The 25,296-nt window shown below is 42.0% G+C and overlaps 3 protein-coding genes across 4 annotated transcripts; 2 read left to right on the forward strand and 1 right to left on the reverse strand.

The window, feature by feature from the left end:
* The first annotated feature begins 633 nt into the window (after positions 1 to 633).
* LOC120431194 (cullin-1) lies at positions 634 to 15,135 on the forward strand. Of its 2 annotated transcripts, none has more exons than XM_039596335.2 (10): positions 634 to 796; positions 6,337 to 6,446; positions 6,701 to 6,786; positions 12,363 to 12,463; positions 12,537 to 13,993; positions 14,060 to 14,191; positions 14,254 to 14,335; positions 14,408 to 14,534; positions 14,598 to 14,817; positions 14,884 to 15,135. In XM_039596335.2, exons 2-10 carry the CDS (start codon positions 6,390 to 6,392, stop codon positions 14,962 to 14,964), a joined length of 2,343 nt encoding a protein of 780 aa, XP_039452269.1. In that variant the 5' UTR covers positions 634 to 796; positions 6,337 to 6,389; the 3' UTR covers positions 14,965 to 15,135. The 2 variants fall into 2 exon arrangements, with proteins under 2 accessions (XP_039452269.1, XP_039452271.1); XM_039596337.2 differs by having other exon boundaries at positions 12,363 to 12,457.
* Positions 15,136 to 19,741: 4,606 nt separating this feature from the next.
* Positions 19,742 to 20,866, forward strand: LOC120431191 (protein SCO1 homolog, mitochondrial). Its single transcript, XM_039596333.2, has 2 exons — positions 19,742 to 20,189; positions 20,257 to 20,866. Exons 1-2 carry the CDS (start codon positions 19,952 to 19,954, stop codon positions 20,811 to 20,813), a joined length of 795 nt encoding a protein of 264 aa, XP_039452267.1. The 5' UTR covers positions 19,742 to 19,951; the 3' UTR covers positions 20,814 to 20,866.
* Positions 20,850 to 22,633, reverse strand: LOC120431190 (syntaxin-5). Its single transcript, XM_039596332.1, has 3 exons — positions 21,890 to 22,633; positions 21,542 to 21,822; positions 20,850 to 21,479 (listed from the first exon to the last, which is right to left on the reverse strand). The coding sequence occupies exons 1-3, from the start codon at positions 22,413 to 22,415 to the stop codon at positions 21,003 to 21,005; spliced, it is 1,284 nt and encodes a 427-aa protein (XP_039452266.1). The 5' UTR covers positions 22,416 to 22,633; the 3' UTR covers positions 20,850 to 21,002.
* Between the last annotated feature and the right edge of the window lie 2,663 nt (positions 22,634 to 25,296).

A 25,296-nucleotide genomic window follows, 5' to 3' on the forward strand; every position in this document is an offset into this window, starting at 1 on the left:
CCTGATACGATCACGGGTTCGAAAACAAAACAACTCAGTTTCCATATCGGACCTTTGAATCAAAGGGTCTATGTGGAAGTTGAAAGTAAACAAAACGTAATAAACATTGGCCTTTTGTAAAAGGTTTTTTTTTTACATAAAAATCATTTTTTTAATGGTTTTCTCGATATGTAGTGGTAGTTTAAGACTAAATGCATCGTTTGCAATAAAAATCCCGTCTGTTTACATTTTTGACTTAGGTCCTTTTACAATGTTTTGCATGAATTCATGAAACTTTTCAATGGGCCTTTTAGCTTTATGGTATGCACTTCGGAAGAAACCGGTCAAGAAAAAAATCAAATGGACTGCAGGGGCAGCGCAAGCAAGTCACAGAGGGTGAAGAGAAGCCCCAAGAAATCGCTCGCTCTCCTTTGTTCTGTTGTTCGTAAAGCTGTTTCTTGACCCCTTTCCTTCCGATCTGCATACTAGCCTTTAGTGTCAACAATATGCAAAAAAAAAAAAACAATATTTAATAAAATCCTCAACTTTTTTTCCGTTCATATAATTTAGCTTGAACCCATGCAGCATAACTTTTGAGAAAAACTAATTTTCTCATCTGGCAACACCTGTCATCGCACTACCACCACTGTCTTGTCTTCACTCTGCTGCTGCCAGTGCGAAGGCAAAAGGTCTTGGTAAATTTTCAAGTTTTGACTCTCGAAACTGTATTTTTTCTGTTTCCTGTGGTGTTCTATTTGTGCTTGAGACATTTATTCGACGATTTGTGATAATTTAATTGAAAATAAATCAACGAAAGGTAAGTTTAATCGAGTTTCAAAAATACTTTGCTACTAGGAAGCAAGTCTCCAAACGAAACAAAAGAATTACCCTTCCCTTTTCTTACCTCCTCTTCCCCTTCGTCAAGCTCTGCCTCTCTATTTCTCTCTCTTTTCCTCAGCAAAGAAAAGTGTGGCCAGGATAAATGATTTTTTGTGCTAAATAACCTAAATTTCAAGCAAAACATTGTAATGGGCCCATGTGGATTTCTAGAGATGTTATTTTGAAAAGGTCCAATAAGTTACAGTCATCCCGCATATTCGGAACACCCACAAATTCGGAACACTTTTGTGATAATTTGTCAATAGCATGCCAAATGCATCTGTTATGGCGACCCTTCTATTTTTAGGACCTTTATTTGGACATTCTCTTGCTATTTCACTAGTTAAAGTAGTTGTGCCTCCCACATTTGCGAATACCTGAATTCAACTGATATTTTCACTAAAAAAAAGTTATCATACCATTCAGAAAACATAACTAAGCTTGAATTGGAGCCTAACATTTCAAAAGGGCACATAACTTTTGTAAACAATAATGATGACAGTTTACATAAGGTGTGAAAGGGTCGAAAAAAGTTATTTGCCCTTATGAAATGGCAAGCACGAATTTCGTTGGTTTCAGTGCGTTAAGTCGTTATTTTGTAAAAAAATATGTACTCCTGGTGAGAATTAGAGTTTGTTTACATCAGTAAGAAAAAAGTGTTCCGAAATTGTGGATTTTTTTTTGCAAGAAAAACTTTATTGGTAAAAGTGAATCATTAAGTTTATGTTGGTAAAAGCGAATCAGTAAGTTCAATTATCGATTTGCCTTGATTTTTGAACATTGGCCGATCTGCACCCTTACCAAAAATCATAATTTTCTGAGTTCAATATCCCACTTTTAATACGATTTTTTGAGTTCAGGTACCATAAAAATGGTTATATGGGTTGGACTGAAAAATTTGTATGAAAAGTGGAATATTGAACTCAGAAAATCATGATTTTTGGTTAGGGTGTGCAAATTGTTCCGAATATGAGGGATGACTGTATTGTGTTTCATATGTTTATAGGACCTAATAAAAAAATCTAGATTTGTAAACAAGAAGTCAATCCTGCTCATCCATAATGTAAACATTCTCTGACGTTCACTGGATGAACTGTGTTTATAGCAAAACAATGTAAATGGGCCAAAGCCGAAATGTAAACAAAGAGTCTGTCCTGCTCGTTCCTAATGTAAACATCCACTGACGTAAGCAGGACAGACTGTTTGTTTACACTTAGACTTAGGCCCATTTACATTGGGTTGTTGAAATCATTATTGTAAAGTAAAAAAGGTGCAGGTGGTTATGTTACACATGACCAGTATGACAAAGAACTTTGCAAGATGATTGTTGAAATTTTCGATTAGAATGTCCGGTCCAAATTCCCCCCTTATAATAACCGTCCTATCGAACTAAGAGGACGGAAATTGCAAGTGGAGCTGAAATAGAAATCGAAGTGAAATCAATTTACTTTCCTTCACCACTCGAAAGTTACCAAGATGCGGGAATGTTTTTGCAAGGCTGTTGCAAGCAATCGGCGGCAGTAAAGGAAATTTGAACAGCAGACATTAAAAACTACCCTTTACAGGGCTCTTAATGATTACGAGATAGTTATTCTAAATTTCCAGAAACAGATTTTCACAGTGGCACAAAAAAATGTGCATTGCAGTAGTCTATTTATTACTTCCTGCCTAATAAGCAATATATTTTAACTGCTTAGCATTAGCATATTTTAACTGCTTAATTTCAGATAATGGCCAAATGCAACTTTTTATGTCCAGTATCAAAAATCATTAAGTTTGATACCCATATTGCCCCAACTCTTACGGTCCGGCAAATGTCCCCTCATCGGAACATCCCCGGGGCCTCCGGCCACTTCGGATTGTGGCCACTACTGCCAAAATGTCAAATTTCATGTCCGGTATCAAAAACCATTAGGTTTGATACCCATATTGCCCCAACTCTTACGGTCCAGCAAATGTCCCCCCATCGGAACATCCGCGGGGCCTCCGGCCACTCCGGATTGTGGCCACTACTGCCGAAATGTCAAATTTCATGTCCAGTATCAAAATCCTTAAAGTTTGATACCCATATTGCCCCAACTCTTACGGTTCGGCAAATGTCCCCTTATCGGAACATCCCCGGGGCCTCCGGCCACTCCGGATTGTGGCCACTACTGCCGAAATGTCAAATTTCATGTCCGGTATCAAAAACCATAAAGTTTGATACCCATATTGCCCCAACTCTTACGGTCCGGCAAATGTCCCCCCATCGGAACATCCGCGGGGCCTCCGGCCACTCCGGATTGTGGCCACTACTGCCAAAATGTCAAATTTCATGTCCGGTATCAAAAACCATAAAGTTTGATACCCATATTGCCCCAACTCTTACGGTCCGGCAAATGTCCCCCCATCGGAACATCCGCGGGGCCTCCGGCCACTCCGGATTGTGGCCACTACTGCCAAAATGTCAAATTTCATGTCCAGTATCAAAAACCATAAAGTTTGATACCCATATTGCCCCAACTCTTACGGTCCGGCAAATGTCCCCCATCGGAACATCCGCGGGGCCTCCGGCCACTCCGGATGGTGGCCACTACTGCCAAAATGTCAAATTTCATGTCCAGTATCAAAAACCATAAAGTTTGATACCCATATTGCCCCAACTCTTACGGTCCGGCAAATGTCCCCCCATCGGAACATCCGCGGGGCCTCCGGCCACTCCGGATTGTGGCCACTACTGCCAAAATGTCAAATTTCATGTCCGGTATCAAAAACCATAAAGTTTGATACCCATATTGCCCCAACTCTTACGGTCCGGCAAATGTCCCCCCATCGGAACATCCGCGGGGCCTCCGGCCACTCCGGATTGTGGCCACTACTGCCAAAATGTCAAATTTCATGTCCGGTATCAAAAACCATAAAGTTTGATACCCATATTGCCACAACTCTTACGGTCCGGAAAATGTCCCCCCATCGGAACATCCGCGGGGCCTCCGGCCACTCCAGGTGGTGGCCAGATCCAATGATCGACTCACGCGACCGGCATGTCTTAGCTGGTCCTTGCCTCCAAGCCATCTGCTCCCGGACCTCCAGGCCGTCTGCTACCGGGCCACCAGGCCATCTGCTTCTGATGTGTCCTCGTCGTCGTCCAGCAATAGAATGAATTTTCGGGACCGACCGAGCCGAGTTTTGTTGGCTCGTCGACGATCCGAAAATTATGAGGTGGAGTGGGGGAGATTTTAGATACATCAATCTCACGTCTCTCGATCGACTGATTGGGAAACGTTCGTTCATCCAACCAGCGTGCACCAAAAAGAGGGGAAATTTGCCGAGAGGGGAATTCGTCACGTAACGTTTTCGCTTCGCGAAAATTTTGGATTGACACCACGTATAGAAACCTTAGGACAAAGTTCTTTGTCAAAAAAAGTAAATCTTTCCCAGTTCCTGAGGGGAACACCCTTGAAGAGTATCGGGGCCGGCATTTACAAAGCGGATTCAGTGGCAGTTTCATTCTCAACTTAATGTTAACATGTTAAGGTTAATGTTAACATTCCATAGGTCGCCTCCCTAAGGTGTCGTGATAAGGTCCAGTTTGTGATGATACACTACCTTCCCTTTACTAAGCAATCGATTCCAGAAGGGAAAAGATCACCAGTTGTGTTGATCCGAGCCGGGATTTGAACCCCGATCTACCGCTTACGAGTCGGAAGCGTTACCACTGGGCTACGTGGCTCGGTCATTACTGCCCCATTTAAATTGTTTTTTCTTGATTTTGATGGAAAATCAAGCAAAACAATGTAACTTGGCTGAAGACGAAATCTATGTAAATACGCCGATACAAAAAAAATCCTCAAAATCTTAGTAAAAATTTATTCAAAAATCAGTGAAATCCAAACTCCTCAAAAGTTCCTAAAAAAGTTTTGATTTCGCGAATTCCGAGCGAAAATAACGTGAAAAAAGCTTTAATTCAATGATGATACCGTACTAAAAACATGGTTGGACAATTATAAGGGGGGGGGGGGGGGGGGGGGGGTGATGACTGTATAAACATATGAAACACAATTAGGTTTTACAGCGTGACGTCACGAGCGCACACGCACACACTTTTTTACTGAGACACACGTGCAAAAAATGTAAACAGTGCAGCCAAGCTGTCAAATTTCTAACCTCAAAACCGAGTCGGCGTAAAACCTAATAGCTTATTGAATAGGTGCCGATTCAAAAAAAAAAAAAAGAGAGAAACCTATATTGCGTTTTATTCAATTACGATACAATTCCTAACTGTTTTTTGAAAAGGTCGTTGGGTTCCCAAAACCACGTGCACTTTGAATTTTTCAAAAATATTTATACAGGGCCAAAGCACGCCAAAGCTTGTATGGCGCATTAAGGTGGTTCGTCGTTCTTTCATGAAACAAGTAAAAAAAGCGAACCGCATAAATCCTCCATACCTAGATTTTTTTTTAAAAAAAAGGTCAAATTAACTAAATTTCCGGTTTTTGCTTATTGGGTGTTTTTGAAACCGCCTTGAGTCAGGGGTATTAAAAAACACCCAAAAAGCAAAAACTGAAAATTTGGTTTATTGGATCTAAAATGGACCTACGCTAAAATGATTTACTTTTTTAAATCCAAGATGGCGGCCCATATGGCGGTGACGAAATATTGAAAAAATGCATTTTATTATTTAATAAGCAATCAAATATCCAAAATTGACTAAAGTGGGGTCGCAGAACTCGAATTTAATGAAAGAGAAAAAAAAAAAAACGAAAACAATTTTCTTTGTTTGTGGTTCGATTATCCGATGTCCCATACAAACCTTCGGATAATCGAGTCTGGCCAGTTTTTTAGTTTAGCTTAGTGTGTTGTGTTGTATTGCTTGAATGGTCAAATAGAATTTTGTTTTATTGATCTAATAAATGTTGAATGTGAACAAAATCATGTATTACTTGTAATTATCTCCCATATATACGCAAAAGAAAGGGAAAACTAACATCAAGAACATAATTTGGGCACTAAATTTGTGTATTTAATTCATACGACCTTTTCAAAAATCATGCTTATCATCGAGTTGGGCACGCATAGAAATTTTGTTGGAGGATGTTATTTTAATATACAAATTTTTTAAATCAGCAGATATTCGAATTATCAAAACCGTTCTGTATGCAACGACTTGTTTACAAAACCGACTGCACCCTTTTGTATTGCTACTTCTCCCTCTCATTTTTTTTTTCAAGTCTGTTTTGCTCACTTTCTCTTTCTGCCACCCGTTGAGAAACTAATCCCACGCAATCTTCGCAAACTGGCAACCCTTGCTGGCACAGCTCTAGTCAAGTGCTTGCGAAAGAGCGAAGTCGCAGCAAACCAGTCAGTCGCTCTCTCTCTTCTCTCCGTGCTGCTGCAACTCGTTCGTTCGTTCGTTCAAGACGTAGTCGTCTGTCTCGTCTTCGCCCTTATTTTTTCCTGATTCCGTCTCTCGAGCTGTGATTTTCGGATTTTTCGCAGGAATTTCCAAGTGCTGACGGAACGCTGGTCACGGACAAGCAGGGTGCCCTCCGATGTCTAAACTAAACTCACATGGCGCGACCGGACTCAGGAACATCAATCTGGAGGAGGTGAGTCAAAAATGTTGGCTTTTTTTTTCTCTTTTTGCTTTTCCTTGTCTGATGGCGATGGTGATGATGATGGTGGCCAACGAAAATGTTTCCGCAATCGGGCTGCTGGCTGGCTGACTGCAGAAAATAGGTTTCGTAATTGGCCCCGTCGTCGTCGTCGTCGTCTTTTTGGCCGTCGCGTAGACAAAGTTGTTGTCTTTTGTGCTTAAAGTGTTGAAGGTTAATCCCGGATATTCTGTTTTTCTTTTCCGCAGATATGGGCCGATCTGGAGAGTGGCATAAAGCAGATCTACAAGCAGGAGAAAGGCCTCCGGTCGCCCCGTTACATGCAGCTCTACACGTAAGAAAAAAAAACACCTCAACTCCATCAATGTTGTTTCCCCCCGTTGGTAATCTGCGACTTCGCGGATTTCGGGAATCTGTGATCCAAGTGTGTGTTGAATGTGTGTTATCATGAAGAAAAGAAGCAACGCAGCAAAGTTGTGGGCTAGTTATTTCAATCGCTCCGTGACGTAGTGAGTGGGGTTTCGTCAGGAAATCGATTTCGCGAACATTAACACACACGAACTTAATCGATTGTTTACCGATATTGCCGTGGCATCCCGTCCTGAAAGAGTTGAAAGAATAGCGAAGAAGCATTTTTGCTGTGGTGAAAGGATAGATGGATTGTTGCATTCGAGATTCTTGAGTGGAATTACGCTTCAAACGCAATTTAGTGAGAATCAGATTATTTCAAGAATTATGATTCACTTGGAAGTTCCATAACAAAGTATGGCGTTATTAAGTGTTCCTTTGCTGGAAGTTCCATTTAGAAAACATGTTATTCCAAATGGGGGCTAATAAACTATTGTAATACAAATTTGCTTATTGTTGGGCCATCAGCACTTTCAATTTTAAAAGAATTCGAACATAAACATAATTCAGACATAAGGACCCTTAGGTTCTGATCTTTGCTTCGTAGATTTTGGCAAAGTTTTTATCAATAACAATGTTTTGGCAACGTTCATGTGATTTCAACACCTATTAAAAATAGTTCAAAACTGAAGAAATCGACGAACCGTTGATTTCACGAGTTAATAAAATTGTAAAGACTTCAATTCATGATCAATCGGGCAAAAACTTGAGATTCGAGCTAAGTGGCGAGAAGTCGAATCAGCAACATTAAGTTAACTCTTAATTGAACATATTTTCACCACTCGGGACAACTTTCCAACTTCTAGAGTTTTTGGTATTTGGATAAATTATGGCCTAATATCACAAGAAAAACTTTACCTTGACCCACAAACATCGAATCCTTGTAGGTATATGTTTAATATTTCTGAAGCAACACGAGAAAAAGGCGGATAAGCATTTTGACAACTGGAACTATTTTGTACGACTTGGCTACGATAGCTTCGAGAGGGTAGACGTGTTGTGACGTGCGCGCTTAAGCCAACGTTGTTTGCCTCGAGTTGTGTGACGGATGGAGGTGGAAGAGACCTCCGAGACGGAATGATTTTCAACTCATCTCCGGAAATCGGAAGCGGAAGAATTCAATTCCCCTGAGGTCACCGGAGCTGTCGTCGGAGAAGGAAAAGTGGAGCAGAATCTGCTCAACAACAACAAGTTCAGCCCGCTAGCGGAAAACAAAAACAACAACAATGCCAGCCCAGCAGGAGGAGGAGACGTCCCGGCGGTTCCACCACTCGGCCAGCAACCACCTTTGGTGGTGAAGAACACCACGGATTTTTACAAGCTCTTGGCGATAGTGGAAAGTTGTAAATTTGGTTTCGATCCGATTTACAAACTAACCCGATTTGGAACCAAGGTGACCTGCTTCTCTGTCAAAGACTTTGACAAGTTGCAGGAGCTTCTCAAGAAGAAAAAAGTGGAATTCTACACCCACGAACGACGGAGCGAACGAAATCATCGGTTGGTTCTTCGTGGTTTGCCTGTTGAACTGAAACCGGATGAAGTCAAGTACCTGCTGAAGAGGGATCTCAAGCTGGACGCGCTGGAGGTGCATGTCATCAAGCGGAAGAAAAAATCCACCGTGGACGAAACTCCGTGTATTGTTGTCTTCCCCAAGAGATACACTAATCTGAAGAAGCTCTCTGCAATAAAGGTTGTGGCAAGCACTATCATCCGGTGGGAGGCCTACCGGAACAAGCGGCCGAACGTGACTCAGTGCAGGAACTGCTTGCAGCTGGGTCATGGAGCCAGGAACTGTCACCTGAAAGGCAGGTGCAACAACTGTGGGGGTCCCCACAAGACGGACGAGTGCAAAGTCCAAGAAGCCGAGCCGAAGCGGTGTGCCAACTGCTCTGGAGCCCACGAAGCCACGGACCGCAGCTGCCCTAAGCGTGCGGACTTCATCCGAAGGCGCCAGCAGATACCGAAATCGCCGGCAAGGAAGGCGGAGAAGCAGAGTCCAGCAGTTCCAGCGCTCACGCCGGCGGAGTTCCCTCCGCTGCCGGGCGCAGTTCCGGACGGAAAATCGAAGGATCGCCCTCGCCCCGCAGGAAAAAGCCAAGGAAGCAGTGGCTCCCGAGACGGTGAAGCTACGGAGAAGGAAGCCGGGGAGGTACTCTACAGTTCGACTGAGCTGTGGGGTATTTTCTCCGAGTACATCGGCAGGTTCAAGACCTGCAAGACCCACTTGGACCAAGTAACCCTCGTCAGTTACATGATCTCCAAGGATGGATTTTAAGAGTTGTTTTTTGTTATATATTAGTTATTTACCGATCCTCGGTCCCAACCTGGTCACAGCACCTAAAAGGACTTAATAAAAAAAAAAGTTATGAAAAAAAAAAACTATTTTGTAATCCCGAGACGGTGAAGCCGCTTAGGGAGGAAGCTGGGGAGGTGCTTGAGGGGAAAGTAGGGCATGTGTAACAAGCTAAGGAAATGCTCGTTATAACCCACTAAAAACGTTAAAAAATCTGTCGGATTTTTTCAAAATCATTTTTTTCCAGGTTTTGACAAAGACTTTGATAGAACAAGTTTTAAAAAAAATCCGGGTTTTTAACGTAAAAAATGGTTTTTAAAATTTTTGTGGGGCAAGAGGAACAATGCATGAAACGAACAATTGAACTGTTATCACTTAGATACATCAGATCAGAATGTATTTGAAACGTTTTAATAATGTTTTACTAAAAATTTAATCGTTTTTGCGAAAAAAAACTTAGATGATAAACAGTAATCATAATATTGCTATATTTTGCATTGACAGTTTTTAAACATTTGTTTATCAGTTTTTAAGTACTTTTATGTATTTATTTCCCAATAAAATGTGTTGATGCACCAATTCGTATTTTTTCATACTAAAAATCCATGTGGTACACTTGCTCCACCTGAACAAGATTTTTTTTAAACTCAACAAAAATAATCAAAAGTTTAACCATACTTTATAATAGGTGCATGTTATTGGTAGGGACACTACTGATCTAGGAAATATAGCATTTTTATAAAATGAGCCTTAAAACGAACCCGAGCCTTATTTTGTACTTTCCAAATATTATAAGAAAACAAAGGTTTTGAAAGATCCGGGACCGTGGTGTAGGGGTAAGCGTTTTTGCCTCTCACCTAGTCGGCTTGGGTTCGATCCCAGACGGTCCCGGTGGCATTTTTCGAGCCGAGATTTGTCTGACCACGCCTTCCGTCGGACGGGGAAGTAAATGTTGGCCTCGGTCTAACCTAAACGGTTAGGTCGATAGCTCAGTCCAGGTGTAGGAGTCGTCTCCCTGGGTCCTGGTAGGCAGTGTGGAGTAGCTGGTAGGCAGTTGGACTTACAATCCAAAAGTCGTCAGTTCGAATTTCGGGGTGGATGGAAGCTTAGGTGTAAACATAGGTTTGGATTGCCTAACCGTTTCAAGCCTTCGGACACCTTGTTTCGAGTTGGAATCTTGCAAAAGAGACGGCCATGGCCACGCTGTAGAGCAAAAGAAACCTACTGGTGCATAAGATTTTTCTTAGCGAATTGATCAGTTACATTGTCAAAAACTTGGGAATTTTAGATAAGTTCATGAGAAAATGACTTTGTACCGCCATTAATATCAGCTAGAACAGTCTGTCCCGCCATGTGGTTAATATAAGATTATTTTTGATTTGTATTCATCTCGAGAGTGAGTACAACACATCCAATTCATTAGCCAACTTAGCCTCCTCAAATTCATGTTTCACGAGATTTTTGATTAGTTTTGTCGGGAATGGGACCATCAGCCAAGAGTTGCAGCTCCATGTCGTTTTCCAAACGCTCGGTATTTTCGCCACCCTTAAGTCCTTTAGTTTGGCGTTTCGCTTCGGAGATTGCGGAAAGAATGCAGCAGCAAGCGAGGAAACTGTGTTGAAGAAGCGTGAAGTTTTTTGTTGTTAGAACAGGAATGCAGCAGCACTAGGTTGAAGACGTGCGCTCGACAGTGAATGAAACCGGCTTTGGAAAACATTTCCTTCACCAAGCGTTGAACACCGTGCTTATCCCCAGCCATCATAGGGCAACCGTCTGTATACTTTGTTGTCCACGAACCTACGAAAATTTAATAAGGGGTCTTTGGCCGACACTAAGGATCAAATGTCCTTATAGTTCCCTCTGTATTTAGAGCCACGATGAGAAAGCCCCGGAACGCTAGGCCATGCGTGCCCAAAAGGCACGTAACCTCATTTCGGATTTAACTAATATGGTCTTTAGACGAAGTGTGTGTTTTTTAGAAGCTGCCGAGAGATGGCTCTTATCGTTGAAACCATCATTCGACCAAACACTTCTCACCGACTCTCCTAAAGAGAAGGTCAGTTGAACCACACAGTCACTGGGTGTTCGTACGCCGACACGTTAAACTTCCGGAACATTCCCTTCAATCTGTATAACGACTTGAGAGACTTCATCGGCGGCAAAAAATGACCAGGGCATTTGTGGAAATACAATGTCCCAACCTCGAGGGTCCTGGAACACCAAAACTTCTTAGCAAGGTGCTCTTAAACCCAAGTTTCTTTCTTTTCTGCACAATTTATTGAATGGATGTAATCGTCCCAACATTTTCCAACATGCTTCCGAAAGGATGGCTGCGCTATTGTTTGATATGATTAGAAACAAAGCTCTACCAGATCAATTTGGATCAAACTTGGTCAGGTATTAGTATGGGATCATCCACAAAGCACGTGGACACTTTTTTTTTTGGAAAACTCAACCCACAAATTTCCAGTTTTCGCTTTTTAGGTGTTTTTGAAACCGCATGAGTCAGGGGTATTCAAAAACACCCAAAAAGCAAAAACTGAAAATTTGGGTTTAAAAATTCTTACTCATTTTAGCATTTTAGGGGTCATGTTTACTTGGCAGTGCGTGGCCGAATGGTTACGCTGTCCGCTTTGTAAGCGGATGATTCTGGGTTCGATTCCCATCTGCTGCAACCTTCCATCGGATGAGGAAGTAAAATGTCGGTCCCGGCCTTGGTTGTTAGGCCGTTAAGTCATTCCAAATGTAGGTGTTGTCTCCATGCCATAAGTACAAACAACACACCAAACCAAGCCTACTCCGATGGAATCGCTGGCGGCGGTTGGACTCGAAAATAAAAATCATGATTCGTTTATCCGAAGTGATTTTTTTTGGAGGCCTTCGGATATTCGAGTCTGGACTGTATCTGGAAAAGTGCGACGCTCAGTGCAATGATCAATACCATTGCGCATTTTGCCCAACTGCTAACTGCACAACCGTAAACATTACCTACTTTCTCATTATCTAATCTGGCGTCGACGGCACAGAACAGACAACAGACAAACATTCGATATCATTGCGGAGACACACGAAGCCCAACTAAGATTGAACGGACATCGCACTCACGACGATGCCGAATAAACCTTCGTTTCCGTTTTGGCAGCGCCGCCACACAACGCAACGCAACCTGGTTAATTATAGCTCTCCTTTGTTTGTTCTTCTTCTTGCAGACATGTCTACAACTACTGTACCAGCGTGCACCAGCAGCCTGCCAACCGGCAAACGTCCTCAAAGGTCTCGAAGAAGGGAACGGCCATTCCGTCCGGTAAATGTAGTGACGACGCCACTCCTGTACGGGGCAGACCGTTTTGATCGGTAATGTGTGCATTTTTTTTTGCTTCCAGGCGGAGCCCAACTCGTTGGTCAGGAGCTGTACAAACGGCTGAAGGAGTTCCTCGAGGAGTATCTGATTGCGTTGCAGGAGAATGGCATCGACCTGATGGATGAGGAAGTGCTGAGCTTCTACACGAAACGATGGGAAGAGTACCAGTTCTCGAGCAAGGTGCTGAACGGTGTCTGCGGCTACCTGAACCGGCACTGGGTGAAGCGCGAGTGCGAGGAGGGCCGCAAGGACGTGTACGAGATCTACCAGCTGGCGCTGGTCACTTGGCGCGGGAATCTGTTCAAGCACCTGAACAAGCAGGTCACGAACGCCGTGCTGAAGCTGATTGAGCGCGAACGTAACGGGGAGACGATCAACTCCCGGCTCGTGTCCGGCGTAATTAACTGCTACGTCGAGCTGGGACTGAACGAGGAGGATCCGAACGCCAAGGGTCAGAACCTTTCCGTGTACAAGGAAAGCTTCGAGAATATCTTCCTGGAGGACACCGAGATGTTCTACACCCGCGAGTCTGCGGAATTCCTGCGGGAGAATCCCGTTACCGAGTACATGAAACGAGTGGAGTTGCGCCTGAACGAGGAGCAGAAACGTGTGCAAGTGTATTTGCATGAAAGTACGCAGGACAGGCTGGCGAAGACGTGCGAGCGAGTGTTGATCCAGAAGCACCTGGAACAGTTCCGCACCGAGTTCCAGAACCTGCTCGACTCGGACAAAAACTCGGATCTGCGCAGAATGTACTCGCTGGTGGCACGCATCACCGAGGGCCTGGTCGAGTTGAAGGCCATCTTGGAAACCCACATCCACAACCAAGGCCTGGCGGCAATTGCCAAGTGCGGCGAGGCGGCACTCAATGATCCGAAGATCTACGTCCAGACCATCCTGGAGGTGCACAAGAAATACAACGCGCTGGTACTTACGGCCTTCAACAACGACAGCGGATTCGTGGCCGCGCTGGACAAGGCTTGCGGCAAGTTTATCAACACGAACGCCGTCACGGAAGCGAGCAAAAGCGCCAGCAAGAGCCCCGAACTGCTGGCCAAGTATTGTGATTTGCTGCTGAAAAAGTCGAGCAAAAATCCCGAGGAAGCTGAGCTCGAAGACACGCTGAACCAGGTGATGGTCGTGTTCAAGTACATCGAGGACAAGGACGTGTTCCAGAAGTTCTACAGCAAGATGCTGGCTAAACGGCTGTGCCACCACATGTCCGCCAGTGACGATGCCGAAGCGTCGATGATTTCGAAGCTGAAGCAGGCGTGCGGCTTCGAGTACACCAGCAAGCTGCAGCGGATGTTCCAGGACATTGGCGTCTCGAAGGATCTCAACGAGCAGTACCGCCAGCACGTCAAGGGGCTGCGCGAGGCCTCCAAGCAGACCGGCAACGATATTGACTTTAGTATTCTAGTGCTGTCCAGCGGCTCCTGGCCGTTCAACCAGAGCTTCACCTTTTCCTTGCCGTTCGAGGTAAGTACCGAGTTTCTTCCACTTTCAAACTGCATGTTTTACGACGTCCCTCTCGCTCTCTTTCAGCTGGAACAATCTGTGCACCGGTTCAACAACTTTTACGCCAAGCAACATTCCGGACGGAAGCTCAACTGGCTGTACAACATGTGCCGTGGCGAACTCATCACCAACTGTTTCCGGCTGAGGTACACGCTTCAGGTAAGCTGCCTTCGGAACCGATTTGGGATTGAGCAACGACTAAATCTGCTTCCATTTTACAGGCCAGCACCTTCCAGATGGCCGTCCTGCTACAGTTCAACGAGCAAAAGTCGTGGACCATCCAGCAGCTAGGTGAAAATACCAGTGAGTTTTGTGTGGCCTTTTGACCCGGTTGTAAACTTGCTAACTCTTGGTTCGTTTCTCTTTTTTCCGCAGGCATCAACCAGGAGAGTTTAATCCAGGTGCTCCAGATTCTGCTGAAATCGAAACTGCTCACATCGTCCGACGACGAGGCCAATCTCACGACAAGCTCGTCGGTAGAACTGAACACTGGCTTCAAGAAGTACGTAGAGTGACTCATCATCCCGAACAGCTCAATCTGTAATTTGTTCCCTCTTATTTTCAGCAAAAAGCTCCGAATCAACATCAACTTCCCGCTCAAGACCGAACTGAAGGTGGAACAGGAGGCCACCCACAAGCACATCGAGGAGGACCGAAAGATCCTGATCCAGGCGGCGATCGTGCGGATTATGAAGATGCGCAAGGTGCTGAACCACACGTGTCTTGTCGGCGAGGTGCTGAACCAGCTGTCGACGCGATTCAAGCCGAAAGTGCAGGTCATCAAGGTGAGTGGGAGCAGCGCACGGTTTACAAATCAAAAATGCTGACGAATGGACTTTTTCTTCCCCCAGAAATGTATTGACATCCTCATCGAGAAGGAATATCTGGAGCGCCAGGAAGGACAGAAGGACACCTACAGCTATCTGGCTTGATCAGTGGTAGGAATCGTGAGCGTAGCTATTTAAACAAATCCTTCAAACAGTGAGTGTAGGAATAAAATAAATTGTCTTAAGCTAGTAGCGGCAAATAACAACAACAACAAAAGCAAACAATACAAGTTCAATGGATTCCGAAAAAAAATCAAAAATGCTCTACACTGATGTTCAACCGTTCCACGCGGAGCTTGACGGAAAAAAAAGAGTAAACAAAAACAACGCTGTAGCAAAACCTCCCCCTCGATTTAGTGTTTTTGTTTATTGTTCTGTTTTATGATATTATTTTAGCGATTTTCTTTCTGGCGACTCAACTCTCTTTTTATACGCGATTTTGATTTAATTCAGTTTTTACGCACACCACACACGTAATCAATCATCTAAATTAGCGCATCTCCGTTGTTGTAGTTGACAATTTTAGCTCAAAATTTAGTTGAAAATTATGGTATGTATGCTTCGCAAACGCAAAACGTGGAAGCAGTTTCGTATTGGTACAATTAGGTTTCCGCTCTGCTACGAATCCATATCGCCCGCGGTACTATACAATAGATAGCTTTCACTATCCGTTTCTAAACAGAGAAAAAAAAAACACAAACACACTCAACTTGTTTCAACAATAAAGAAAAGATATCAAAAAAGATCTATAAAACTATAAACCATGGGTTCATCGTCCGTAGACGGGATTTAACCTGACTGGGAAATGAAGCGAAGAATCTTTACATGCAGTCCAGCCAACAATTACAAAAAAGTAAAAAAAATAAAGATGAGATGTTTAAAAATATAAATTCATCATGTGTAAAAAGAATATTGATCTATGATTTATCTAGAATATCACAAAACCCAAGGCAAAACCAGAATAATAATTGACAAAATCGATAGTTTTCATAATTTGTTTTTTTTTGAGATTACAATTCAATTGCTAGTACAAAATTTTGAATGTTCCCACTGAGAAACGTAACGACCCGATCAGTCTAAAGTACGGTATGCTGATCGGAAGGAACGCGGTCAAGAAATGTTGCGTGTTCTTTTCGTGAAAATTTGGAAATTATGATATTAGCAAATTAGTAAAATAAAGAAAATAAGATAATTAGGAAATTACGAAATAAGGAAACAAGGAATTTGAGAAATTTTGAAATTTGGAAGTTAGGAAATTTTGAAATTAGGAAACTGGGAAGTAAGGAAGTTAGGAAATTAGGATATTAGGAAGTGAGGAAGTTAGAAAATAGGGAAATTAGGATATCAGGAAACTAGGAAGTAAAGAAGTTAGGAATATAGGAAATTAGGAAATCAGGAAATTAGGGTTAGAAAATTAGGAAACTAGGAGTTTAGGAAGCTAGGAAGTTAAGAAATTAGGAATTTTGGAAATATGGAAATTAGAATATTCGGAAACTAGGAAATTAGGAAATTATAAAATAAGGCTGGTACAAATTGGGTACAAATGTTTAGTTTTTTTCTTGAATTCTTAAATTCTTAAATTTTTAAATTCTTAAATGATTAAATTCTTAAATGTTTAAATTCTTAAATTCGCAGGCCAAGGATTGATACCTAAGAGCATGCAATGGCACTGACCTTGTTGCGTGCTCTTCGGTTGACGTCCACGTAAGGAACATCCTGGAAGGAGCGCGAGTGTCCTATTTTCTTACCTCCACGTTGGCTTGGTTTTCATGATGACCTAGCTGGTGGCCTGTGGAAACGGATCGTAAACCTTTGACCACCGCGGGTCAGAGTCGAGACGGCTAAAAGAAAGGGGCGCGACAATGTGGGAAAGGGAAGTAAATTGTGATTGTAGACGGTATTGTTTTGATTCGCAGTATGTTGAGTCAACTGCTGTGGATGTACCTGAAACATCGCACAACGGGGTTTCTCTTCTCTTCATTCTCAGCTACACCCTATCTCCTATTTTTATTTTGCGCTTCTGATTCCCAATTCTTCACTGATTCTTCTATTTAATATCCAACATTTGATTTTAATTTTACTAACTTTTGATTTTCTTATCTCTCATAGCTTTTCCACTCTTTTCTATCAATTGATACTGCTGTAACAAACTTTGTTTTGTTTTTTCCCTTAAAAAATATACTTTTCCTTAATGTACTAGTAATATCAAGTCTATTTATCATTCGCCTAATCTTTTTTGTTTTTATTGCGAATTTATTTATTAATTATCATCACTATAATCTAAGCTTGTTTTGTATCTCTATTTATTAACTATTGTCTAATTTTACATCTAATACATCTAGCTTCTCATTTTTATTCTTCAAAATACGCTCATCATTCTCTTACTATTGGTACTTGATTTTTATAAAATAAATTCTCTTTTACTGTCTATTGTTCTCAATCTTCACCCTTTTTTTTCAAACAAGTGAGGTTTGAGCCCATACTCAATTTATGGAATGGTTAAAGGATTAACACAAATATTACTATTGTATTTTTGGTAAACTTTTATAACATGCTTAGGACCAAAAAATGTAACAAAACACCGCGACAAAATAAATAGCAACAGATAAACACGACTCAACATTAGGAAAGATTTCAGGAGAAAACAATACACAGTAAATAACAATAAGTTTTTGAATTCAAACTAAAAATAAAACAGTTTTTGCTTTAATGAAAGTTGATAGGCACACTATAAATGGTTAGGCGCTTATACTTACATCAAACCCTACTTAATGTACCACCCCCGGCCGAGTTAAAATGCGTAACCGGAAAAGAAGGTGTGCATGCCTGGCACGAACACTCAAAGCGTGTTCTAGCGTGCTGCTCGTACTGACTCAGAGCAAGGGTGAGATGTAGGTGTAAGGGCAGTGCGTGTTCGTCGGGAACCTAGTGCATAAGATCGGTCAAGGCCCGTTCTTACACTGAAAATTGCGAATTGCGAAATGTTTAAATTCTTAAATTCAGAAACTCTGAAATTCTTAATTTTTCATTCTAGATTTTAATTGCGGAAGAAATAGAGTTTTTGATTGTTATAATTTCGACGTTTTCGTAAATTTGTATCTACGAATTTCTATACTTCCGATTTTTTAAACTTTTGAAATTTCGACTTGTACATTCTTTCCGAATTTTAACATTTTTGATATATTGAATTTATAAAAACTTTAATAATTAAATTATTATTCAATTCTGCATATTTTTAATTTTGAATTTCCAAATTTCAGAGTTTTGTTGAAATTTTCTTTATTATCTTTAAAAAAATTGTTATTTGAAATTTCTGAAATGTTTGTGTTTTCATATTTTTGAATTTGTTGTTTGGTTGGATTTCAAAATGTCAGATTATAGATGTATTTTCAGTAAGAACATAGATTTTTGTATGATTATTGTCAAGTTTAATTTCACTCTGATTTACTTCATTTTGGTCCCGCGAGTGTGGATCAATCGGACAGCGCAGACTCGTAATCCAGAGTACTGGTTGGTACTAAATAGCAATAAATAGTTGGTGACACGATGGCCGACATCTATATAGACAACTTCTTTTTTTTACTCCATTTCGACCAAAAAACTACATCTGTCTTTTTAATTTAAATATTATGCATTTTGAGATTCGGCGGGAATTATTATTATTATATCCAATTAATACAAAATTATTTAAAACGTTTTATCAGTCGCCATCAAAAAGGAAAATTACAATTCTTCGATTTTTTCATTAAAACATATTACAAACAAGCACCGCGCGAAGAAACGTCAAACGCAATCTTTCCGTTTCTGTTACTTTTCAGCTGTGTACCGCTTAAGAAAAATCTTTTCGTGACCCTTTCCTTGACCGTTTCTTGGGCGTTTTTTTATATGGAGTTTTGCGTTCCTTCCGCTCAGCATACAGTCATCCCACATACCTATTCGGAACACCCACAAATTCGGAACACTTTTATGATAATTTGTCAATAGCATGCCAAAAGTAGCTTTTCTGTCGACCTTATAAGGTTAAATAGTTAACTATTTTTAGAACCTTCATTTGGACATTATCTTGCTATTTCGCTAGTAAAAGTAGGACTTTTGGAACAAAAAACATCATTCCAAGACTATTTTGTCCAAAGCAGCAAAACACTGCCTCCAAATGGCCTGTTTCATAATTGTGGGATGTTATTGTGCCTCCCACAATCGTGGAACACCTGAATTTAACTGGTATTTTCACAAAAAAAAGTTATCAAACCATGTATAAAACATCACTAAGCTTGAGTTTCATTGGTTTCAGTGTGTGAAGTCATTATTTGGTAATAAATATGTACTCCTGGAGAAATCCAAAGTTTGTTTACATTCGTAAGAAAAAAGTGTTCCGAATTTGTGGATTTCAAAGTAATTCTTCAAAAACTTCATATAAAAATTAAAATTTGCCGATGTTCGATACATCATTCGAAAGATCACAAAGAAAGCTTTCAAATGAAGGTAGAAGCGAAACATTAAGTTCAATTATCGATTTGCTATGATTTTTTGAACATTGGCCAATCTGGAAACCGTTCCGAATATGTGGGATGACTGTACCAGCCTTAATGGAAAAATAAAATCAAGCTGCCGAAGGCCGATCGGGGCATAGCATAACACTGAAAATCAACCCACTGAGATTTTCTCGAAATAGCAGGTTAGCAGGTATCGCTCTTGTTAAATGTTGTTACTGATTTCCAACTTCGTCAACGGCATGCTTAAAAATCTCGATTCAACTTGCAATATGTTTGTCTTCAAAATCCCAATCTGTGCCTTCATTATGTGATAACGCCTCGTGCGTTACGAAAAAAAATAACGCCAGCGTGCGTTGCGTAATCTCCACCCGACCCTTTCATGTTTTTCTTCGCGTGTTTGACAGTCCGTTTTCGGATTTTTTGAAGTTGTGCAATGCGCCGCGGAACAGTTTCGGAACATCTTTCTAGGTTGTGCCGCTGATACTAGAGGAACCGGTGAAACAACGCGAGCTTTAGGGCGCATTTCCCAACCCTTGCATTAGTACTCTTCGCGTCAACTACCAGTATTTGAAAAAAAAAAGCCATTTACAAACTCGACCATGTCGAAGCTACTGGCACGCTTACTGACTCAGCAGAACCGCAGCCGGATCGCGACCGGAACGAAAAGCTGCTGGCAAATGCGCCAGGCATCGACTGGTGCTGGTGGCGGGGGTGGCAGGACGTCCGACCCAATGAAGGGCAAGGGACCCATCACGTGGAAAAGCTTTGCGCTGATTGCGACGGCCGGCCTCGGTGGGCTGGGCTTCATGTGGTACGTCAAGGATGAGAAGGAACAGGGTGAGTGGGAGTTGGGTTTTGGTGGGATCATTTGTTTGACTGATTTTGGGTGTTTTTTTTTTTGCAGCTCTGATGCGCGAGAGGAAGCGCCAGCTGGGCAAGGCAGCTATCGGTGGTGCGTGGGAGTTGGTTGATGCGGAGGGCAATGTGCGGAAGTCGGCCGATTTCGTTGGTCAGTGGCTGCTGATTTACTTTGGCTTCACGCACTGTCCCGACATTTGTCCGGACGAGCTGGAGAAGATGGCAGCGGTGGTGGACGGGCTGGCCAAGGTGGAAGAGGCCGATACGATCCAGCCGTTGTTCATTACAGTTGACCCGGTGCGGGACACGCGGGAAATCGTCGGCAAGTACGTGAAAGAGTTCCACCCGCGGCTTCTTGGGCTGACGGGAACCGTGGACCAGATTGCGCGAGTGTGCAAAGCATTCCGAGTGTACTTCAGTGCGGGGCCGAAGGATCAGGACGAGGATTACATTGTTGATCACACGATTATTATGTACCTCTGTGACCCGCAAGGACAGTTTGTTGACTACTACGGGATCAACCGCGATAAGGAACAGATCAAGAGCTCTATCCTCATTAATATGGCCAAGTACAAGCAGATGCACAAAACGTCTTGGTTTTAAGATTGTTTCGTTTAGAGAAGAATAAAACGCGAGTCAAACTGTGTAAAAGATTATAGTTTTTGTTTATTTGTATTAATAACCGTGTTAAATATGTACATCAAGAAATTAACCCTTTTCAATTGCTAGTACCAGCGCGTGCTCGATTCGAAAGAAAGGACAAGTAATACCAACACTTCGTGCAGCAGCTGCTCAGGCCAAAAATATAACGAAGAATATGAAAAACAGTATCAGAATGCCAAAGATTTTTATCATCAACCAGCGGTTCTTGGTCACCGACTGGAAGTACTTCAAAATCTCGCCGTGAGCCGCTTCCACGTTCATCTCCACGTCCTGCAGATTGGTGTCGATTCGCTCGACCATTTCCTCCTGCTCCTTGACCATGTGGGCCAGCTGTTGGAAAATTCCGCCCAACTCGACGATCGTGCTTTCAATGTTCTGCATCGTTTCGGCGCGCTCCTGCACGTAACTGTCCGATTCGTCGTACAGCACGAGCTGCTGTTGCTGTTGCTGCTGCTGAAGCAGTGGGGCTCGCTCCGAGTTGGACCCACCGGGGGCGTTCATATCGATGCTGATCTGGTCCTGCTGCTCCTGAAGCAGCAAGCTACCCTGCGTCGAGCCACGCATCGTCGACGGTGGCAAACTGCTCGAGATTGGGCCCTGACTGAACTGTAAAAGAGGACAAACGTTAGTAACATAGAATCACACTAGTCATCTTCACCCCAACCAACCTGATCTCGTCGCGTTTTTTGCTGTTTGAGATTTTCCGTTCGCACCTCCAGCACCTGCTTAAAGTCGGAACTCATGTTGGCGAGCTTGGCCTGCAGCGCGACCACCATGTTTGAGGAATGTGAGAGCAAATGCTTCCCGGTCGTGGATTTGCGCTGCGACTTGGACACGTCCTGCAGCCGCGCAATCTGCTGGTTCAGCGAGTTCAAATCGCCCTTGATGATGTACGTCAGCTCCTGGATCTCGGCCGGCCGATCGTCAAACAGGGTTTTACGTTTGGCCACTAAAAAAACATGAAAATCTCATCAAATCCGACTCCAAACCCAAGTTCCCTTAAAAAAAAAACTCACGCATCGTCAGCTTCTCCAGCTTCGTATAAGTGCTGGCAATGTTCTTCCCGATGTGCTTGGCGATCATCATAAACTCCGAGTAGCTCTGGAGCTGCTTGGCCTTGCGCGGATCGCGCACATTGACCGCCCGCTGAATGTTCCGGCCCTGCAGCGACCGAATCGCGTTCGCAAACTCTGTTGATCTGTCCCGCGCAGTCATGATGAATTCCGGTTCGTCGTCGTCGTCCTCGCGTTCCTGCTCGTCAAAATAGTTTCCCCCACCGACGGAATAACCAACCTGTGGCGGTGCCTGTGGTCCCGGAGACGACAATCCGGTTCCAAACGAGTGGCCAGCGGAAATGACGCTTGAGATAAACTTTTGCGGAATCGACGGCAACCAGCTGCTGGCGGAGCCCCCGTTCGCCTGCGGATATTTGGGCTTTTCCTTGTATTCTTGCACCGTTGGTTCAACCGTGTCCCCACCACCTATCGTGACCACTGAAAACGACTCGTTTGCTGCTTCTTCCGGAATACGACGTCGATGCATCGCATAATCATCACCACAAAAATCAAAACATTAGCGATTCGGGGATCGGAAGGGAAACTTTGCTGCACTTGTTTTCGTCAAATATCCATTCGGGTTATTTATCGCGCAACGGGCAATCGATCACAGTTTGTTGTAGCACTAAAATGTACAATAAAATCTTTATATTTTTTCACAAAATTTTAGCAAAATGACGTGGAAGGTTGTCGAACAGAAAAATTTCTTGCCTTGACATTTCCCAATTTCTTTCTTCACAGTGATCCCTGCGACTGATGATGGCAGGATCTGTCAACATCGAGAGGGTCATGCATAAACTACGGAAAGTGCTGCAGACTGTTGGAATGTGTTGATTCTTTTCTGCGGAAAGGTTTTTATTCACGATCAAAAACCCTTTCTGGGCACTTGTTTTTTTCATTTTAATCAGCAAAAAAAAAAAAGTATTGACAACACAACATTTTTCGATGGATCAACTATGGTCCCCTTGGAACGAGCTGTCAAGTAGAACCTTTTCTGTGAAGAAGGGCCGCGAAGTTAATTTATTTAAATTGATTTAAACATCAATTTAAATCCTTTGCGGTCGTACAAAGTATCATTGTACTTAAAAAATAAGCTTTATCGTTGTGAACAAAAACATCACAAGTTTAAACTCAATTCTAGGACCCCATTGGCGATATGCATAAACTAAAGGGCTTTTCAGGTAGAGGATGACTCATGATCAATTGGGTACTAAAGCCCTATGTCAATTTTTATGTACAACGGTAAAAAACACGATTAAAAACCATTTCTGATCACTGTTTTTCATTTTAATGCAAAATTTTTTTTTGACAGGACAACATTTTTCCGATGGATTAACTATGGTCCCCTTGGAATGAGCTGTCAAGTAGGAGCTTTTCTGTCAAGAAGGACCGCGAGGTTAATTTTTCAAAATTGATTGAAAAATCCATTTTAAACTCTTTGTGGTCGTACAAAGGGTCATTGTACTCAGAAAAATAAGCTTTATCGCTGTAAACAATAATATCAGCAATCTAAGCTTCATTTTAGGACCCAATTATTTGTCGTGCAACGCGAGTTGGCGGGTTAAATTATTATGCTTGCACTCTGGCACGGGTATGAATCTTCAAGCAATTTCAATATGGCGACTTGTATCAGAAGATTGTGAGGCATTTTCGCTAGTTCTCACTGTTCTGTGTTCTGCGTGCACGTCCGCAAATATCGACCACACACATACTAACACAAAGCGCCACCAAGAGGCAAAAGGTAGTTACGAATATTTTTGGCACTTTTGTTAAAAAATATGCGGTTTTGCAAAAACAAATAACAAAACCAACTTTTAAGGGTAGTTCGACTATCAAACTTGTAATTCGTTGCTGATTTGTTAGGATTTTTTTTTAAATAAAAAGTTTTTTGCAGCACCCCTTTTGGGCGGACATTTTTGTTGTCACCTTTTGGTTCCTTGTAGAGGTGGGCAAAAAAAGAGCGAGCCACTCAAAGAGCCGGTTCACTGAAAAGAGCGAACGAACCGTGGCTCAGAAAAAAAGAACCGCGGTTCTTTTTAAACTTCGGTCTTTTGAAAGAACCGTTTCAAGATGGCATGATTTATGTTATAAATATAATTTATTGAATTTCCAAAAAATAGTATTAAATTTGTTTTTGAGAATTGAAAATGCAATTTCAAATATTTCAATGCTAATAAAAATTTATCTCAAAAGTAAATGATTGTCTGAACAAAATGAAAAAAAAAAATCATTGTACAACTGATTGTACACTAAAGTTTAACCAGAATACGAATTTGAGCATTTCAAATTGCATAATTTGTAAAATATTACCAAAAATCTACTGAATAGTTTAGAGATTTAAAAAAAATAAACCCTTTTGTCCGATTCAGCTTTAGCGTTTATAGACTTTATCGATTAAATCAGAATGTAGAAAAGAGTTCACAGAATATTTTCTTCAAATAAAACATCAGAATTAATTCAGTTCTTGCAGAAATAAACGCAATTAAAAACAATTTTTCCAGCATCCTAGATTTAAGTTTGGATGCCATTCAATTACCCGAATGTTTAGGTTCGAGTAGAAATCTTGACAAAGAGACCACCAACAACTATGGTTTCCAAGGGCATCTTCTCGTTTTCAGTTTTAATTTGTTTTATCAAATAATTTATAAAAGTCCAATGTTAAGAAACCTTTAAAATCACACTATTCATAAAAAAACCTTTCTATCCAAACTTTGAAAAAGAGTGAAAGAGCCGTTCAAAAGAGCGGTTCTTTTTAATGAGCGAACGAAAATGAGCGGCTCCTAAAAAAGAGCGGTTTTGCCCACCTCTAGTTCCTTGGATTAGCCATGGATAACTATCACCACGCGGCGCCACCGTTTTGATTGAGAAAATGATACAGGTTTTTCAGACGAGTTTCAATCCCGTGACTCTGGTGAGATTCGAAAAATCGACAAATTTAATGATTTAAATATAAGGTCGCGGCACGCTCCCTCCAACTTTTCTAGAATTATCTTTGTAAATTGTGTATTTCTAAACAATTTTATAAGAATTATTAATGATTCTAGAATGCTTGTCATCATTAACACACAGCCCTCTGTCACCACGGCTATGTTTATGAAACCTAAATGTTCGACGCGAACATGAAGACAACAAAGAAGATGAAGAACGGACTTGCTGTCAAAATTTGAAAATAAACAAACCGCGTGGCAGTGCGTGGCCGAATGGTTACGCTGTCCACTTTGTAAGCGGATGATTCTGGGTTCGATTCCCATCTGCTGCAACCTTCCATCGGATGAGGAAGTAAAATGTCGGTCCCGGCCTTGGTTGTTAGGCCGTTAAGTCATTCCAGGTGTAGGAGTTGTCTCCATGCCATAAGTACAAACAACACA

The sequence above is a fragment of the Culex pipiens genome, chromosome 2, assembly GCF_016801865.2.
Source record: "Culex pipiens pallens isolate TS chromosome 2, TS_CPP_V2, whole genome shotgun sequence".
Classification (NCBI taxonomy): Eukaryota; Metazoa; Arthropoda; class Insecta; order Diptera; family Culicidae; genus Culex; species Culex pipiens.

Excerpts from the sequence above, each read along its gene's own strand:
- LOC120431194 (XM_039596335.2), top strand. The coding sequence starts at position 6,390 with ATGTCTAAACTAAACTCACATGGCGCGACCGGACTCAGGAACATCAAT. Across the intron at positions 13,994-14,059 it reads CCTTTTCCTTGCCGTTCGAG|CTGGAACAATCTGTGCACCG; the intron begins GTAAGTACCGAG and ends GCTCTCTTTCAG. Across the intron at positions 14,818-14,883 it reads CGAAAGTGCAGGTCATCAAG|AAATGTATTGACATCCTCAT; the intron begins GTGAGTGGGAGC and ends TTCTTCCCCCAG.
- LOC120431191 (XM_039596333.2), top strand. The coding sequence starts at position 19,952 with ATGTCGAAGCTACTGGCACGCTTACTGACTCAGCAGAACCGCAGCCGG. Across the intron at positions 20,190-20,256 it reads CAAGGATGAGAAGGAACAGG|CTCTGATGCGCGAGAGGAAG; the intron begins GTGAGTGGGAGT and ends TTTTTTTTGCAG.
- LOC120431190 (XM_039596332.1), bottom strand. The coding sequence starts at position 22,415 with ATGCATCGACGTCGTATTCCGGAAGAAGCAGCAAACGAGTCGTTTTCA. Across the intron at positions 21,823-21,889 it reads GCTGGAGAAGCTGACGATGC|TGGCCAAACGTAAAACCCTG; the intron begins GTGAGTTTTTTT and ends ATGTTTTTTTAG. Across the intron at positions 21,480-21,541 it reads AAAAAACGCGACGAGATCAG|TTCAGTCAGGGCCCAATCTC; the intron begins GTTGGTTGGGGT and ends CCTCTTTTACAG.